General features: G+C 48.6%; 1 protein-coding gene across 3 annotated transcripts in view; it reads right to left on the minus strand.

Moving 5' to 3' along the window:
- Positions 1 to 891: 891 nt before the first annotated feature.
- Positions 892 to 17,910, minus strand: part of LOC125916959 (ras-related protein M-Ras) — a 28,697-nt gene continuing 11,678 nt past the window's right edge. The window contains exons 2-6 of one of the 3 annotated variants that reach the window (XM_049623208.1): positions 16,974 to 17,112; positions 9,353 to 9,506; positions 7,689 to 7,788; positions 3,272 to 3,351; positions 892 to 1,949 (exon numbers count right to left, since the gene is read on the minus strand). In XM_049623208.1, coding sequence (XP_049479165.1) covers positions 1,850 to 1,949; positions 3,272 to 3,351; positions 7,689 to 7,788; positions 9,353 to 9,471 — 399 coding nt within the window. In that variant the 5' untranslated portion in view covers positions 9,472 to 9,506; positions 16,974 to 17,112 and the 3' untranslated portion in view covers positions 892 to 1,849. Of the gene's footprint in view, positions 1,950 to 3,271; positions 3,352 to 6,336; positions 7,050 to 7,688; positions 7,789 to 9,352; positions 9,507 to 16,973; positions 17,113 to 17,910 lie in introns of those variants that run through there. The other 2 variants (XM_049623206.1, XM_049623207.1) reach the window with 2 other exon arrangements.

The following is a 17,910-nucleotide window of genomic DNA, read 5'->3' on the forward strand; positions in this document are numbered from 1 at the left end:
TTTAAAATGTCCATTAACACTACAGGATCTTGGGACACTCTGAAGTGCTCAATCTGGAACGCTCTTTGTTATCTTTCCGTTTAGGGTCAGACCAAAAAGGCCCCTTTCGACAAATAAAGGAGTTTGATTTTCTAATTAACAAAAGTCCCAATTATTTCATTCTACACAGAATCATTCCTCAGCTGGGGCCCTGGGGCTGGTGATCTTGCTGAGTTAGGAACTCAGCACACTTTCAAAACCAAAGAATCCAGGTGTCTCATGTCCAGTTGGGTGCTCACTTTCCCAGGGTTTCTTTCTCCACAGAGTGGCCAGGCCACCTGCTGGGGCTGTTCTAGTTTGCCTAGTGATCTGACTTGTATCACAGGGGAAAGAAGGTCGTTAGCTGTGCTCCCTGGTCTTTCGACCTCCTCTCCGCGGTGCGCTGCTGTTCTTGCTGTCTCTACAAGCACCCTGGCTGGGAAAACCCAGCCTTTGAATCACTCAGAAGCACCCGAGAGGGAAGTGGCATTGTCAGGATGCTGGGGGAGGGTCCCGTTGCAGACATAGGTATATGGGAGCCATGGCATCACCCCAATCCTCCTTTCTCCTTTAATTATACGTTATAGTTAAGATCCGAGAGGTTAAGAAAAGTGTGTGCCAGGAAGGCAAGCGAATCTTAAGTTTGCAAATGCTTCGAGGGGTTTGCTCATTTACTGGGCTTTAAGAAGTAGTAGTCAGTCAGTGGACTCAAAGGGAAAATGGCTTCAGGTCTTGCTGCTGTTTTAGTAATAACAGTATTGGATCGTTTTTGGTTAAGATTCAGCACAAACTCGAGTTTTCTGGATGGCGCCCACATTAGCTTACTGTGACGTGTTGAAACATACATGCCCATGTCAGTGTGTCTGTATCCAAGAGGCACCAGGCAGCACAGGCCGTGAGAAAGCGGGAAGAGACAGATTCGGGAGAGCCCTCAGAGCACAGAATGGAATCTGCACTATCTGAAAAGTAAACGAACCCCTCTGCAAAGCCAATCAGCTTAATTTATACATTTAAAAAGGATAAGAAAAAACCTTCTTAAAACTGACACGCCTGTGCCAGCCTCTCCGCTCAGCAAAATAAAATTCCATTTCCTAATACCTACACCCTCAAACTCTGCAGAACCTTCTGGGTGAATGCATCTCTCTTCTCTCCAGCTTGGAGGCCACGAGTGGGGTGTTCATCCTGAGGCCTCCAGCCACAGTCCTCATTAACTTCCAGGCTCTCGGTCCCTCCACTTCCATGTTGAGCTGAGTTTTGGCACTGCTGGGAAAACTCAGTTAAAAACAACAACAACAACAATATTCCAGACATGGTCTCAGAGAGGCCTGCTGAAGACTTAAAGCTCCACCAGTCAGTGGGCACAGACCCCTTTAATAAAATAATAATCACTAAAATAATTTAAAAATCTAAAAAAGACACCCAAGCTCAGACACTTTGGGTTGGAGGCTGGAGCCGGTGGGGAATTGATCATGGCTTATTTGGTACTTTGTCTGAGGTACACCCTTCAATGTCAAATCAGTATTGTGTACTTCAAAGAAACAACGTAGCCACTGAGAGAGACGGGGAGGAACCGGGTTGAATCAACGTGAGGGGCTTGGGTGCTGCTTCTGTTTAGCGTTGCTTCCCGGTCTCTTACGAGACATGGGAAAGCCTGTGCCCTTTTGGCAAAGCCGGAGCATATCTCCTTCCTGCCCACCCTCCCTTTCTCCCTTCCCGTGCCAGGTCCTCGGGCCAAGGGTCATGGTTAGAAATGGTTTTCAGTGCGGTTAGGCAGTGGAGGGTCCCGAGGGCCGGCCAGTTCACGGTCACTGTGGCCAGGGTCTCAGGCCCGTCACAATATCACGCACTGCAGTTTGTGGGTGCCGGTGGCCCGGTCTCCCCGCCATTTGGTTTTCTTCTTCTTCTTTTGGCTCTTTTCCGGAATCTGTTGCCTTTTGAGATAGTGAAAGGCAGAAAAACAAAGTCAGAATGGGCTTAGCTTCTCCCTGCCCCACCCTCCTGCGCACCAGGCGGGCCTGTTCTGGATGCTGCTGGAGGGCTTGTCCTGGAGAGTGTCTCTGGGACAAAGAGAGTGGAAGGCAGAGAGGGCAGTGCAAAGCCTGTCCTCCTACTGCTGAGAATTCCTGACATCATGCTGTGGCTACAATTATTTAAATCATAAACTACATTATATGTTATACAGTATTGGCCTCTATTTTTGTGTTTCATATTTTAAAAAAAAATGACGGGTCAGCTGAGGACAAAAGCTCTTTACATGTTTTCTGGTAGCCATTCCTATGTCTGCAACCTGCCCTTGGAACGACAGGTCCCTAACCAAGACATCACCCGCCCATGGTGTGGCAGCATATCCTAACTGGAGGCCCATGGGAAAATTTTTTCAAGCGTGAAGAAAGTAAGGGCTGTACTATCACAGTCCATGCTGGGGAATGAGGACAAAAGGCGTGCGTGTGTGAGTGCATGCATGTGGATGTGTATCCTGGGGGTGCTGAGAGGTAGCAGGTGGGGAGTACTCTGTCAGAGCCCCACGTGTGATTTCGTAGCTCGAGCTCACCAGCACATGGCCTCACACTACGTGCTAGATATTTGAGGGCCACTGGATAGGCTGTTCTGCATGTTGCAGATTTCAGAAGTGGGCAGATGGGCGACAGGGGAGCAGCCAGGAGGCTGGTTCAATCCTCTAAGCACAAAGTGGTTAGGGCTTGGACCCTGACCATGCAAAGGAATGCAAGCGAGACCACGGACCAGGATTTCCAATAATATTTGCAGACTGGCAGTGTGTACAGTCTGGAAAGGAGGCTCATGTGCCTCGCTTTAGAAATTTGAGCCTAGGAATTAGAATGGTGGTTGTTCAGGTGACATGTCCCAGGGTGCTCTGGCGTCAGGGTGGGAAAGAAGAGACAGACCTGTCTGTGGTGCTGACAGGTGCAGTGGTGTGGGGAGAACCTCAGACAGGGGGAGGGAGTTGCCCTCAGGGAGCCTGAGCTGCAGAGCCTAGGGGAGGCCAGAGAGGAGGCTGAGTGAGCACCACCGGCAGGAAGGGTTCTGGATTCCCCCACAGGTAGTAGGAGTGAGGGCAGGTGTGGGAAGGCAGGTGGGAAGGGCAGGGAAAAGAAATGAATGGAGGTACAAGAAATCCAAAGCAGGCCCAGAACCGTGCATCCTGGGCCTTGGAACAAGCGCTGCGTTCCTCCAGCCCTGCGGGTGCCCATCCTGCCACAGAGGCCCCACTTCTAGGGAGGCGTGCCATGCTCACCTAATTACCCTCACCAGGTCATGGAAGGCTTTGTCGACGTTGAGAGGTGGGTCCTTGGCACTGGTTTCTATGTACGGAATCTGGAAGGCAAAGCTCGACTTGGTAAAAGTGGCTCGGGGGTCCACCAAGCCCTGTTCCCTAAAACCGCAAAATCTCAGAGGTCCTGAGGAACTGCCTGACTTTAGACACCGTCCCCCCACCACAGAACCCCAGCTCCAACAACCTCAAGTCCTTTGGTAGCTTCTTGTTCCTTATGGCTGGAAAATTTTACCAACAGCTTTTCCATTTCCCTCTTGTTCTCTAGTCATAGAGATCTTTAATAGCCCCCCAAAAATAGAAAAGAAGTGATCTTTTTATATACTTGAAGACTAAAGACTGTTTCATTTATCAAACTAAAATAGGATCTGAGGCCATTCTTTTTTTCTTTCTGAGGCCCATTTCTCCACCGTGAAGGGACCTCTGCTTCTTCCTGGGCCCTCTCTAGAGGGGACTGTGGCGGGAAAGGCTGAGGCGAAGCTGGGCCATGGGCAGGACTCTGCACCCTGGTGACCCCTAGCCGGTCTGTGCCTCCCCGCCCCCAGCATCTATGAGTCTGGGAGCTCAGCACAGCACAGTCTGCATCTACGAGTCTGGGAGTTCAGCCATGTTTACAGAAGGCTTGTGCCTGCACGTTTAATACTGAGGGATCATCATCCGCCTGAAAGGCAGTCAGCACATGGAGAGATGTGGCTGAGGTGGCCCCACAGGACAGGTGTTGAGGGCCATGTCTACACTGAGCCTCGGGCCAGTACATGGAGGGGAACGAAGGTTCCATGAGGTCAGGACACAGTCCTGAGCACACCTCTTCTCCTGTAGCAGGGACCCCACAAAGGCAGGAAGCATTCATGCCCACTCCTCCATCAGTGGAGAGGGTGTGGGGTTTGTACAAAATATACAGGCTTTCCCAGGCCAGAGCGGTAAGCAGCTTGTGACCAGACTGAAGAACTGTGGTAAATTTCATCACTTTTTCCTGGTTACAAAACTAAGGCATTTCACTGTAACACTTTCAAAAAAGAAAAGCCCAGTGAAGAAAATAAAAATGATCAACAGTTCAAGTGCCTGGGTAAGGGGGTGACAGAATAAGCTATTACTTTGGAAGAGTGTGTTATAAACGACTGCCCAGAACATACCCTAAACTATCTTCACACATTGCTGTGGCTTCAGACAGAGGTCTCGTAGTTGACCCAGACCCCAAGGTCAGGGCACAGGAAGCACGGCTTGCTCAGACTTTAGAAGTAGTCATCCAACAAATCTCTGAACCTCTGAAAACACTGAAAGAAAACTGTCCTCCACTGTAGGTTGTTTGATTGAGACGACTGTGGGCTGTTTTGCCCCCCAGGTCTCAACATCCCTGACCTCACTGAACCCCCCCTTAACCGTCTGCGGTGAGCAAGTATCTCCATTGTGCAGTGGGAGACTGAGCTCAGAGTCTGACACAGTTGCCCAAAGCCACACAGAGGCCAGCAGAGAATCAAGGTTTGAAACAGATGCATGTTCCACTTGCTGCCTGGCCTCCCACAGACAGGTAGGGGTGCTGAGGTCATTGGCAGAGCCTCTTCCAAGCATGGCAGGCACCCCTGCTAGTGCCTAGAAGCCAGAGACCCGTGGCACCCTGTGAGGCCAGGACAAGGCACTTCTATGTGCACACTGAGAGGGGAAGCGGGAAGGTGCCAGTAGTGGGGCCCGGGACCTAACTGGGACCCCTTCACATCCTGTGACCCTGCCAGCTCAGCAAGTCCATGGATCCAGGGGCCCCAGATCACTGCTGCCTGCTGTTCCCCTGCACCACTCAGAAGTACATCACTTGTAGCATCCCCTAGGTCCTCAGGTACCCCCCTCCTTCTTTCTGGGCGTCTTGCCTCTACCAGTAAAAAAAGGCTGATGTGCATTTTCTGGGTTCTTAGAATTCTAGGATTTCAGGAGCAAGGAGACTCAAACTAAGGGAAACCCTGCAATAAACGGTAGTATGCTCTGACTCAGCCACAGGGCTAAGAAATGCCGTCTTCCTGCACAGGGTGGGGCACCAGCCTTGCCAGCTAAAGAGGAACTTGCCTTATGAGCTCTAAAATAGGATGTTATCCAGAGTAGCTCGCAGAGTCATTTGGTCAAATAAGTCACTTGGCTGCAGGAGAAAGATGGCTGAGACAGGGGAGACCCGGTTCTGGAGGTGCGTTGCTTATCTGCAGAATGGAGCTCCTCCTGCCTGCACAGCACCCTCCCCTCTGCACCCACCCACCCAGCTGCTTGGGAGGGACACACACAAGGTGAAAGCCCTAAGAAAGCCTCCTCAGGCCAGTGTATGGAGCCCAAGGCTGTGAAACGGAGCCGGCTCCTCAGGCCTGTCTCTGTTCAGAATGTCCTGCTGCTGAACCAGCTCTCCTCTGGAGACTTCAGGGCAGCCCTGTCCTGGTCGATCACTCCCTCCTCCTTGAGGCACCTTCTTCACTTGGCTCTCATGATGCTCTGCTTTGGCCCTCATGTGTCACTGACCACTCAGGCCCTTTTATGGCTTCCTCCTCACTTCCCCACATCACTAGTTCAAGTGTCCCGGCCTCGGTCCCTCAGTTTGGGGCCCTTGCCCTACCTACACCCACTCCCTTGGTGTTCATGGCTTCAAATGCCATCTACATGCTGTCAATTGCCAATATTTACCCCAGATGCTATATCTGACTGCTGTCTTGGCATTTCCAACTGATCATCTGCTCAGCTCTGTAAATGACACAGATATGCAAGCAAGCTCCTGTCTTGCACACACTTAATCCTACTGTCTCCTCTGCCCAGCTACTCTCACTCCTGTCTTTTGAAAGTTGCTCATGCCCAAACCACAGGGTCACCTGCCATTCCCTTCTTTCTCTCTCACCCCATATCCAATCTGTGCACAAACCCTGTTGGCTCTCTTAGAGACATGTCCAGAATCCAACCACCTCCTTGCCACTTTCACGAGTCCCACCCTGGGCCATGTTAACCTGCACCTGGATTATTGTGGCAGCCTCTAACTCATTTCCCTGCTCCCATGATTGGCCCCTACCAACCCTACTCAACACGGCCACCAGAGAGAAGCTGTCCAGCCATAAGCCAGACCTCATCACTCATCACTCATCACTCAAAGCCCTCCAGTGGTTTCCCGTCTCCCTCTGAGTAAAAGCCCATAAAGCCTTAAACCCCTTCTCTGACCTGACCTCCCGCTACCCACCCCTCCCACTCCTGCTCCAGCTGGCCTTGCCGATCCTCAAACTCCCACCTCAGGGTCTTTGCATCGATTATTCCCTCAGCTGGAACGTTCTTTCCCCAGAGGTCTGTGGGGCTTACTCCCCCACCTCCTGTAAGTCCTTGCTGAAATGCACCCTCCCTAGCAAGGCTTTCTCTGATTACCCTATTTGGAAAAGCATCCTCCTCCACCTCACATTCCTGACCCCCTTCCCTGATTTACTTTTTTCCATAGTACATGTCACCTTCCAACACACTGTAATTTGCTTTGTTTATTATCTTCTCCTGTCACTAGACATAAGAACCATAAAGCAAGGGGTTTTGTTTCCCAGGGCCTAGTACAGTTAAGTGAACATGTGAATGAACACAGAAGGCACAGACAAGCAGAAGTAACTTGCAGTGAGCCCCCTTCCTCTACTCACACAGCTGGGCCCACCAGGCAGGGGGATGGGGCAACCTTGCAGCAGACCTCCCAGCAGGCAGAGTGGACTTCTATGTAACTGACCAAGGAGGCCAGGGGCCTGCGCTGTGCCTGTGGGGGGGAGGGGTGGGAAGAAGCCCAGTGACCCCTCTCCAGCACATCCAGAGGGCAAAGGGGCATCACAATGAACTGAGAAAAAGAAAACAAAGATGTCTGCTGATATTCACGGAGTGGCCTCGGCAAACCTCAGCGTGACCAGCCGCAAGATGGGCATAACGATACCTACCTCAACATGTGGCTATGAGGCCTAAATGCTCTCCCGGCATAATACCTGTCATAGAATGGGGCTCGGTGAACTGCAGCTCGTCTGATGATTCTGAGCATAATCAGGCGGCTGGCTCAGAGTACAGGACAGAAGCCAACCCCTGCACAGCCCAACGATGAATCTGCTGTGTTGAAGGCCAGGAGGTGGCCTGAACGCCACAGCTCACAGGCTGCTGTGAAGGCCCTTGGTCCCCACATCAGAGCCCCTTATGACTGAAGAGAGTGCTTTCTCTCTGGTCTGCTATTTTGTTTCACAACATATCCCTTATCACATATGCCCTCTACCCACTACCCAGGAGCCCCAAGGTACCACAGGGGTGATGGGCATGGACTTGTATACATCCCTGACCATCCAACACACACACACACACGCATACACACACACACACACACACACACACACACACACACACACACACAACCTACATTGTGTTTGGTCGCCATTTCTTTTCCTTGTTCCCTGGTGATTTTCCTCAAATGCATCAGATCGACTTTGTTGGCCACGAGGATCATCGGAAATGACTCTCTGGGAAATAAAGGAACAGCAGCTCATGAAGTTTCACAGCTCCCACACCTGGTGATGGGAACACAGCTGCACCTCAGGCACAGTGCAACCCATATTGCCTCCCTGGTTGCCCTGGGGCCGACTCAAGAGTCCTTCTCTCCACGTCTCTAGGCAGGGGAAGGGGGAGCTCAGGACTGCTGGTTTGGAGGCTTGCTGCAGGGAGAGGAAAACGGTTTTCCTGGGAAGCTGCTGGCTCAACACCATCAGTGAGGGCCCTGACAGACTGCTGTGCGAGGGAGGGCTGGCTACCCAGACCTGCTCCCTTCCATCTCCTGGCCACGCTGATGCACCAGCCATGCAGGGCAGCTGTGGCCATCAGCAGTGGCTCGGGAAGAGCATCAGGGCCAGCGTCTGGTACACAGCTGGCATTCAATAAATGGCAGCTGCAAAATCAAGATGGCTCCCAAGAGAGGAAGAGTGGGATCACAAGGCATGTCTGCCTTAAAGATTTTCATTGACTTGGGGCGCCTGGATGGCTCAATCGGTTGAGCGTCTGACTTTGGCTCAGGTCATGATCTCGCAGTCTGTGAGTTCGAACCCCGTTGTCGGGCTCTGTGCTGACTGCTCAGAGCCTGGAGCCTCCTTCAGATTCTGTGTCTCCTTCTCTCTCTGCCCCCACCCCTCCACTCTCTGTCTCTCTCTCTCTCTCTCAAAAATAAATAAACATTTAAAAAAATAATAAAGATCCTCATTGACGTATGTGGCCATATTGCCGCCTGAAGGTGAAAGAAATGTCAGTCTTACAGCATTTTCAACATCATTGGGCATTTTCATTTTTAAAAATTTAGAATTTCACAGGTAAAAAATACTACTTTATTATTTTTCTTGCATTTCTTGGGTTAGCCAAAAGGCTGAATATTTTCTCATATCAGAGTCATTTATGTTTTCTCTTTTGAAATTCCTACAGTCAGGAGCTTAACCCACATTTACGTCTCAGAGCTTTATGTGTATATGTGAGTGTGTGTGAGTGTGTATCCCTTTCCCTGGAAAAGTTACTAATACTTTGCCTTTGGAGTTGGTGTGAACTAGGCTTTTCTGAATTTACTGAGATTTGTTCAAAGCTTGCTCATTTCCTATTCATTTGTCCTTTTACTCTCTTTGCGTTGCCTCTTTAAGAGCCAATTAACTGAAAACACCAGTTAGGCTGAAAAGAAACTACAAATTATTTAATTACTCCATATAATGCTAAGGAAAAAACCAGCCTTTAATTAGGTGCTTGTAAATCCCACAGTCAAATGTGATTTAGCCAATTACAACGCATACTGGAGAGAAAATTCACTTTTTCTTTGAACATGATAAAATTTGGTTAAATTGGGGGCATCAGTGGGGACAGTTTAGGAGAGATGGGAAGGGGCTGACTTAAGGCTTGAAAGCAGTTTGGCCCCATGGAAAGAACTGGGGTAGGAGCCCAAGGGACCAATGTCTGAATTCACCTCTGCCCCTCTGTGCCTCAGTGAGAGAGACTGAGACAGACAGAGCCTGCTCTGATCCAGAGGCTGGGAGGTCCTGGCCCAGCTGCCCTTACCTGTCCTTGACGCGCAGGATGAGCTGGTGGAAGCGGTCCACGTGCTCGAAGCTGGCCTTGTCTGTCACCGAGTAGACGATGAGGAAGCCGTCCCCTGTGCGCATGTACTGCTCCCGCATGGCGCTGAATTCCTCCTGCCCGGCTGTGTCCAGAACTGGAGTGGGATGAGGCCACTCAGAGGCTGTCACCCCCCACTGTGGAGCCCTCCTGGCCTGCAGACCCCCATGCTGCCACTGCCATCCCCAGGGTGGCTCCAGACAAGCTGTCCCCACGAGAGGCTGCATGAGTTCCCTGGGCTGAGGTGTAAGGGACCCAGCAGGGCCTCAGACACTTCAAAGTATGAGGCTCTAAGAGACTCATTTGTGGACCTGCTGATTCCAACCTACTGTGCTCCCTGGGCCTTAACAGTCTGTCTACAGAAAAACCTCACAAAGTCCATGATCAACTCTGCTACACAACCCCTCTGGGGTCCCCACACCTGGGCTTGGATCCTGCTGCAGCCCTTACAAACTGATTCCTGGGGAAGTTACCTGACTCTCTGAACCCCCTTTCCTCTTTTGTAAGATAGACACAACGCTTCCACCTTGTAGCTCCTTGGGAGGAGAGCCCAGGACATGCACTGGGGAAGCCTGAAGAGGCCATCCCAGGTCAGGAAGGGTCCTCAGTTCCGGTGTGGACAGACAGCAGGCAGGCCATGGGGAAGGAGAGGCCTCTGAGAGCCAGGATCACTTGCCCCTAGGATGGGGCTGTCACAGGGGTGATGGGAAGGGAAGCTGGGGAAGGAAACAAGAATGGCTGGGGAGACGGAGCAGGGCACCATCTCGGCAGAGGGTCTCTCCCCAACCCATCCATCCCCTCTCCTTCCCTCCACCCTATGGACTTCTCAAGCCGATTCCCCTCCAGCTTCCTTGCTAAATGTGCACCCCCAGGCTGTTTCAGAGGGGTGACAGCCACAGCTGGGGGTTCTCCTCTGAGATGCACAGGCCTGACCCCCCTTAGGCCTCCTGAAGCCCCTCAGCATCCCGCAAGTCTCTGCTCACCATCCGGCCTCTCCCATTTCCTAGCTCATTCTACTCTCAGACCCACCTGCCCTCTCCCTGGAGGCAGTGGAGTAGGTAGTTATAGATTTTGGAGCCAGATTCTGGGCTGAGTCTGATTCTTCATTCCTAGAGTGTGATTCAGGGCAAGCTCACTTCTCTGAGCCTTCGTTTCCTCAAATGGGGATGCTAAGGGTTGTTTAAGTTAAAATATTTAGACCCTTGGAGCAACGCCTGCCACAAAGAAGCTCTGAAGGAGTGTCTGTTTCGAGCTTGTCTTCCTCACCTGGGGTGCCATCCCCCAACCATCCCTCCTCTCTTGCTCCCCTTGCTTTGGCCAGCTGACTCTGACTCACTGCATTCTCGTGCCTGAGCCTCCGGGACTCTCCCCACTCTTGTATAGCTCCTTCATGGCATACTGTTCTTGCTGCCCATTTCATAGGCCCCACCTGGACTGTCACCTCCCAGAGGCAGGGGCTTGGTCTATTTGGAACCTGGCACAAACAGAACTCAAATAGTAGCTGAATGAGTAAATGAATGTGAAGTCTACTCAATTTTGTTCATTCATTCACTGAAGAAATATTGGAAAGCCTACGATGTGCCAGGCAGTGTTGTAGGCACTGTAGATGCAACATCAATGAGGCAAAATCTTTGCTCTCCTGGGACTCATAATCTAGTGGGGAGATTGGCAAACAACTGAATGGGTAATATAACATCTGGTGGGGATGAGTACATACTGTGAAGATCAATATAGCCAGCTGAAGGTAATTGATGGGAGTTGGTGTAATTTTGGGTAGGGATCGAGGACACTAAATAAATCCCAACAGCAAAACAGATGAAAATGTCACAGGTTTGGCTGAAGGGATGGGAAGGCCCAACATTCAGTTGGTATGTAATTAATGTATTCACAGATTTTGAAGGTGTGTATTATCCAAAACAAAAACTAGAGATCTAGGGGTGCCTGGGTGGCTCAGTTGGTTAAGCGTCCAACTTTGGCTCAGGTCATGATCTCGTGGTTTGTGGGTTCCAGCCCCGCATCGGGCTCTGTGCTGACAACATGGAGCCTGGAGCCTTCTTCAGATTCTTTGTCTCCCTCTCTCTGCTCCTCCCCTGCTCCCACTTTGTCTCTCTCTCCCTCAAAATGAATAAACATTAAAAAAAAAATTAAAAAAAAAACAAAAAAACTAGAGATCTAGGATAAGTGAAAAAATATGTTCAGAATTTTGAAACCCCAATTTAATAGGGAGCTGAAAATTGAAATGGACCCTCTGGAAAGGAAAAATGGTCGTTTCACACACTGATTGGCGTAGAAGTAATATTATATCCATGCTTTCTAACAGAATTCTTGGAGGAAATACTTCAGCAAGTGAAAAATAGGTCCATGAAAGACTATAAATAATGATAAGCAAGGAATACAGCAAAACATAAGAGTTAAGTTTAAATAAACATCATTTTAGGATTTGAAGTAAATTAATGACAGTTTAGAACTAAAATCTACAATGATCCATCTGTGAGGGGCGGGGCTGGGGACAAGTAAGCTACTACTAAATTTCTTGCCTCATTTGGGAATAGACTAAAGATAATAATTACATCCAGATGTTAACAGAAAAATATAATCACACACACACACCAACACATGTCTGTACATAGAATAACCACTAGACATAAAACTCAAAAGTTCCTAACTATCAGAAGAAAAAAAACCCAACAGAACAAAGTAAATGGGACCAATCCAACAAAAGGCAAGAATAAACTACACAAAAATATGAAAGCTAAAAAAGGAGACATGAAAGAAGATGGCAGACGTAATTCTAACTATGCCTAACAATAGTAAATGCAAATGGATTAAACCCACCTATTAAGGCAGACACCCAATACAAAATCCACTTGTCTGCTACTGCAAAAGACACATATAAACCAAAATGACACAGGAAGGATGAAAAATGAAGGGATAAAAAAGGATATGCCAGCCCCATGCATCCACAAAACAGGATTCAAGGCCAACGCACTGGACAGGACAAATCAGGGTATTTATAATGGGAAAAAGTACAAGCATCAAGGAGTGCCAAAGTCATGAATCATAAGCACATAAGAATGTTGCCTAAGATACATATGTACAAAAACCTGATTTTTAAATACAGTAGGTATTGGCAAATCTCATGATCATTGTGAGAGAACTGAACAGGCCTCAATGGGCACATGAAAAGATGCTCCACATCACTCATCATCAGGGAAATACAAATCAAAACCACCATGAAATACCACCTCACACCTGTCAGAATGGCTAAAATTAACAACACAAGAAACAACAGGTGTTGGCGAGGATGCAGAGAAAGGGGAACCCTGTTGCACTGTTGGTGGGAATGAACCGGTGCAGCCACTCTGGAAAACAGTATGGAGCTTCCTCAAAAAGTTAAAAATAGAACTAAAGGGGCGTCTGTGTGTCTCATTGGGTTAAGCGTCCTACTCTTGATTTCAGCCCAGGTCATGATCTTATGGTTTTTGAGATCGAGCCCCACACTGGGCTTCATGCTAACAGTGCAGAGCCTGCTTGGGATTCTCTCTCTCTTCTCTCTCTCCATCTCTCCCATGCATTCTCCCTCCCTCTCACTCTCTCTCTCAAAATAAATAAACAAACTTAAAAAAAAAAAAAGAACTACCCTAAGACCTAGCAATTGCACCACTAAGTATTTACCCAAAAGATACAAAAATACAGATTCAAAGGGGTACATGCACCCTGATGTTTATAGCAGCATTATCAATAATAGCCAAATTACGGAAAGGGCCCAAATGTCCTTCGATTGATGAATGGATAAAGAAGATGTGGTGTGTGTGTATATATATATATATATATATATATATATATATACATATATATATATATATATATATATATATATATATATGTATATATATATATATACGATGGAATATTACTCAGCCTAAAAAGAATGAAATCTTGCCATTTCTAACAACGTGGATGGAGCTAGAGTGTATTACGCCAAGTGAAATAAATCAGAGAAAGACAAATACCATATGATTTCACTCATATGTGGAATTTGAGAAACTCAACAGATGAACATAGGGGAAGGGAAGGAAAAATAAGAAAAACAGAGGGAGGCAAACCATAAGAGACTCTTAAATACAGAGAACAACTTGAGTTGCTGGAGGGGAGTGGGGTGGGGGATGGGCTAGATGGGTGATGGGCACTAAGTAGGCACTTGTTGGGATGAGCACTGGGTGTTGTATGTAAGTGACGAATCACTAAATTCTACTCTTGAAGCCAATATGACACGATATGTTAACTAACTAGAATTTAAATAAAAATTTGGAAAAAAAAGAACTGAACAGGCCTGTCTTAGAGACAGATCACCTGGCCTCTCAAAAGTAATGATCTCAATAATGCCAAATTTAAAAACATCATCTGAGAGAACAAACTTTACACTCAAACAGTAAATAAGCATTTTCAAACACAGGAAATTGTCACAAAAATTGGCCATATATTAAGCCATCAATAAAAATTTCAACACATTTCTGAAAGCAGATGTCATATGCAGCTATCTTTTTGTCTATATGCAAAATTATCAGAAATTAACAGCAACACATATGTAAAAGAAACTATCCGCTTCAAAGTTTAAAGAGTGATACTGCTCAAAAATGCTCTAGTTAAAGAGAAAAGCAAAGTAGAAGTTACAAACGATTTAGAATTGAATGACAATAAACAACAATAAAACCCCTGGTTTGAGGCCAAAGTGGTACTCAGAGGAAAATTACAGCTTTAAATGCACTTCCAAAAACAAGAGACTGAAAATTAACTAAGCATTTAAATGAAGGGGCTAGGAAAAGAAAAATAAAACCAAAGAAAGAAGAAATCATCAATGAAAGTAGAAATTAAGAAAATGAGAGGAAGTAAAAGTAGTAGATACCTAAAAATCAAAATCTGATTCTTTGAAAAGACCAATTAAAGAAAAAAAGCCTTTATCAGACAAAAAAAAGAAAAAAGAAAAGAAAAAAGACTAATAAGCCTTTGGATTGAGGAAAGGCCTATGACTATGGATCTAGATATATATTTGATTATGAAAGAAAACTATATGCAGTTTTATAGCAATAAATTTTCAATTCTTGATGAAATGGACAATTTAAGGAAAATATAAATGAACAAAACTGGCTCAAGAAAATATATAAAATCTGAATAGGCCAATAATTATCCATGAAATTAAAGAGACAAATCTCCCCCATGAATGGCACAAAGCTCTTTTTATTAGGGACAAACTGTTCCAGAGCCCAGAAAATAAAGAACTTTCCAGCTCATGGAAACAGCCTAGCATAGTCCTAATCACAAACCGGACAGGGATGGCACATGGTTGTGTGGTAACGTCCAGGCCTGCCCCACCTTTGGGGAACAGGAGCAGCCTGCACATGGGACTCTAAGAGGTGCATTCAGTCAGTCATCCATTTGCCAATTACTTCTTGAGCACCTACACAGTGCCATCCGCTCTGCTTGGTACTTCAGGTGGTTAAAAAGAAAGCTGCATCTCACTATCAAGGTACACAGGCTAGCTGGGCTGACACTTGAAGAAAAATAATACAGGACAGAAAGTGATACATACTATTGGAGATCTAGGGAAGGGGCAGGGGGAGGTCCCTTCAGCTTGGAGGGATAATGGAAGGTTTTAGCCAAGAAGGGATACTTATCCTGCCCTTAAAAGAACAGCATTTGACATAAAAAAGATAGGGCCTGGGGAAGGCCTTCCAGACAGAGAATCAGCATGGGCAACGGCCTGAAGGCTAGGAAGAAAAGAGTCGTGGGGAGGCTGGTGTGCAGGCATAAAAGGTCTGTGATGGGAGAGAGGTCAGGGAGACCAGAGGCTGTGGCCCTTGGATCCTACACTAAAATGTTTGAACTCAGTGGGTGCTGGGGAGCTACGGAAGGTTCAGAGAGGGGAGAGATGTAGTGAGAGGGTAAGTCTGGCAGCCAAAGGGACTGGAGAGGGAAGCTGTGAAGAGGTGAAGGAGGGACCAGGGCAGAGGCAACCAGGGTGTCAGCGAAGGCAGGTGTGTTTGAAGTGGAGAGAAAAAAATGAATGGGCAGACACTGAAGACACAGAACATAGAGAATGGGGGCCAAGGGGAAAGAGGAGAGTGGAGGGCGCCTTGGAAATTCTAAACCTTAGGGCCCCAGAAGGGCAGACGCAACCAGGAAGGAGCAGATGGGGGCTGAGCTGGGCCTGGTCTGGTTTGGGCTTCATCCCTCCCCTCCACACACATACACCTGGATGAGGCACAGGCCCCTTGTCAGTAGCTCTGCCTCCAAAAGAGGCTGAAGATAATGGGCAGCTATGCATTTCAGAAATTATGATTCAGCCTGCATTTCCCATGCCTGATGTCATGAAGGTAGGAGGATTCCAGAGAGAGAAAGTATTAGTCACTGTGGGAAAAGAGGTGTTTTGCCAATGTGTGTGTGTGTGTGTGTGTGTGTGTGTGTGTGCATGTGTGTGCGTGTGTGTGCGTGCGTGTGTGTGAGAGAGAGACAGAGACAGAGACAGAGACACAGGCACCCAGGGCAGAAGGAGGGAGAAGAGATAAAGATTCTGGAGACAGAGAGGGTCAGCACTGTGTACCTCTGTCTGCTTTGCCCCAGTCTTCCCATCCAGAGGATAATGGGGCCAGCAGTGTGGCTGAGGAGGGTTTAAGTGGAAACCCCAGGGCTGCTCTTAGATCTTGTGAATTTCAGAATCCAAGTCCCACATGTGGGCATGGTATGGGGCCCCCCACCCCCGCAGGTGGGCAGTCAGCATGTGAGGGCACCAGCCTGGGTCCCAGCTGAGCCTTCCTCCTTCTCCCTCCCCATCTCCCTCCCACTCTTCCTCTTCCTTCTTCTCTTCTTCCTCTTCTTCCTCCTCCAGGGCTTTCAGTGGGAGGCACACCCTGCCATGGGCTCAGGGCTCTGACCTTGGCGGCAGCCCAGGGTACAGTCTGAGCTCTTTGGCTGACAAGAGTCCTTCCCACCATGTTCCTACTGGCAGAAGGCACTTTGCTGGGGTTTTATGCACACACGCCCTCTGGGTCCTCTTCATGGCCTAGTACAAATGCAGACACTGAGGCCCACAATGTTAAAGGGATCTGCTCAAGGCTGCATACTGGGAAGGAGGCCACTCCAACTTCCCCAAGACCCAGCTGTCCCTACTCATCCAGTCTTTTATCTTCAACCAGAGGGTGCGGGTCTGGCCACCCAGAACCCGCCAGGTTGTGTCTCAATTACAAGCCTTTGCACAAGGCTTTGCACAAATGAACCAGAATACCCTCTCCGCCAGCTACCCCAGCCATCCCGCCACGTGGCTGCAGTCTGCCTCCTCTCCTGAGAGCCCAAGCCTCTGACCTGTGTCTTTGAACCCTTCCTGTTGGGTTATGGGTTCCGTGGGTCTCTGCTAGTCAGGGCCTCCAGGCCTGGCTCAGCTCCCCACCATGGCGGGGGCGGGGGGGGGGGGGAACTCCAGAGGGTGAGTGGGAGGGGAGCCTGGCTTTCATTTCCCTGGGTGTCTCAAAAGCTTCAGCACCCAATGCAGGTCCAAAAAAATACTTACAGAATGACTAGACAGATCACATGCATGCCATAGTAAATGCAGTTACTGTGTTCGATCAGCCCGGGCCAGCTTTAAGGGAAATCACTAAGAAGTGACTTTTTAACTTGTGTAACGCACCCTTCATGGTGAAGTAAGGGTTCTGGAATATAAAACAACAGAGATGATGATTTCTAGAGATAATACGCCTCCAAGGACCATGCCTGCTGTTTTCTACCTTTCTCTAATCCACAGACCCGTAGTGGGAGGCAGGAGTGATCACACCCATTTCACACAGGAGTCAGGTGGGGAAGCCTGTGCCCTTCCCAGGAGAAGACTCCAATAAATACATGCCACCTAGTTGAGCATCAGTAGGGATGAGGGCTCTTTACTATGTTACTTGTGTTCCCCTTTCTGGGTAAGGGTATGTATGGAGTGGGCTGAGTGTCGGGCAGAAGGGCTGGACCCATCCACCATGCACTGTTCCCAGAAAAAGGGCTGCTTTCTTCTCTAAAGTGCTGGCAGGGTGTGGAAAGCCAGGCCACTTGGGACTCTCTAAGGGGGAGGGGGCAAGATCCTGCAGCACATACGGCTGGCTCCCTGGCGATGCAGAAGCTTCCCTTTGGCAGTGGCCCCAACCTCAACTCACTGACTTCAGGATGACAGGACAGAAGTGCTGGCCACCAGCCTTAGGGGACAACTGCTCGCGAGGCCACACTATGGCAGCTGGGGGAACGGGAAGAAGCCCTGGAATACATTTTCACGGGGTCCCTAAATTCCCTGACCTGGAGAACATATTGCATGTGTGGGTGCACATTCTCTCAGGGAGATGGTCTACGGTTTTGTGGAATTCTTAGAAGAGCCGGGAACACCTCTACCCCAAACAAATACCTCTCTCAGGGAAAGAAGAGGGCAGCAGGGGGGTGGGTCTCAGCTGTGTAACCAGGAACATCCCAGGGAC

Source organism: Panthera uncia, unplaced genomic scaffold (assembly GCF_023721935.1).
Source record: "Panthera uncia isolate 11264 unplaced genomic scaffold, Puncia_PCG_1.0 HiC_scaffold_1360, whole genome shotgun sequence".
NCBI classification, from domain to species: Eukaryota; Metazoa; Chordata; class Mammalia; order Carnivora; family Felidae; genus Panthera; species Panthera uncia.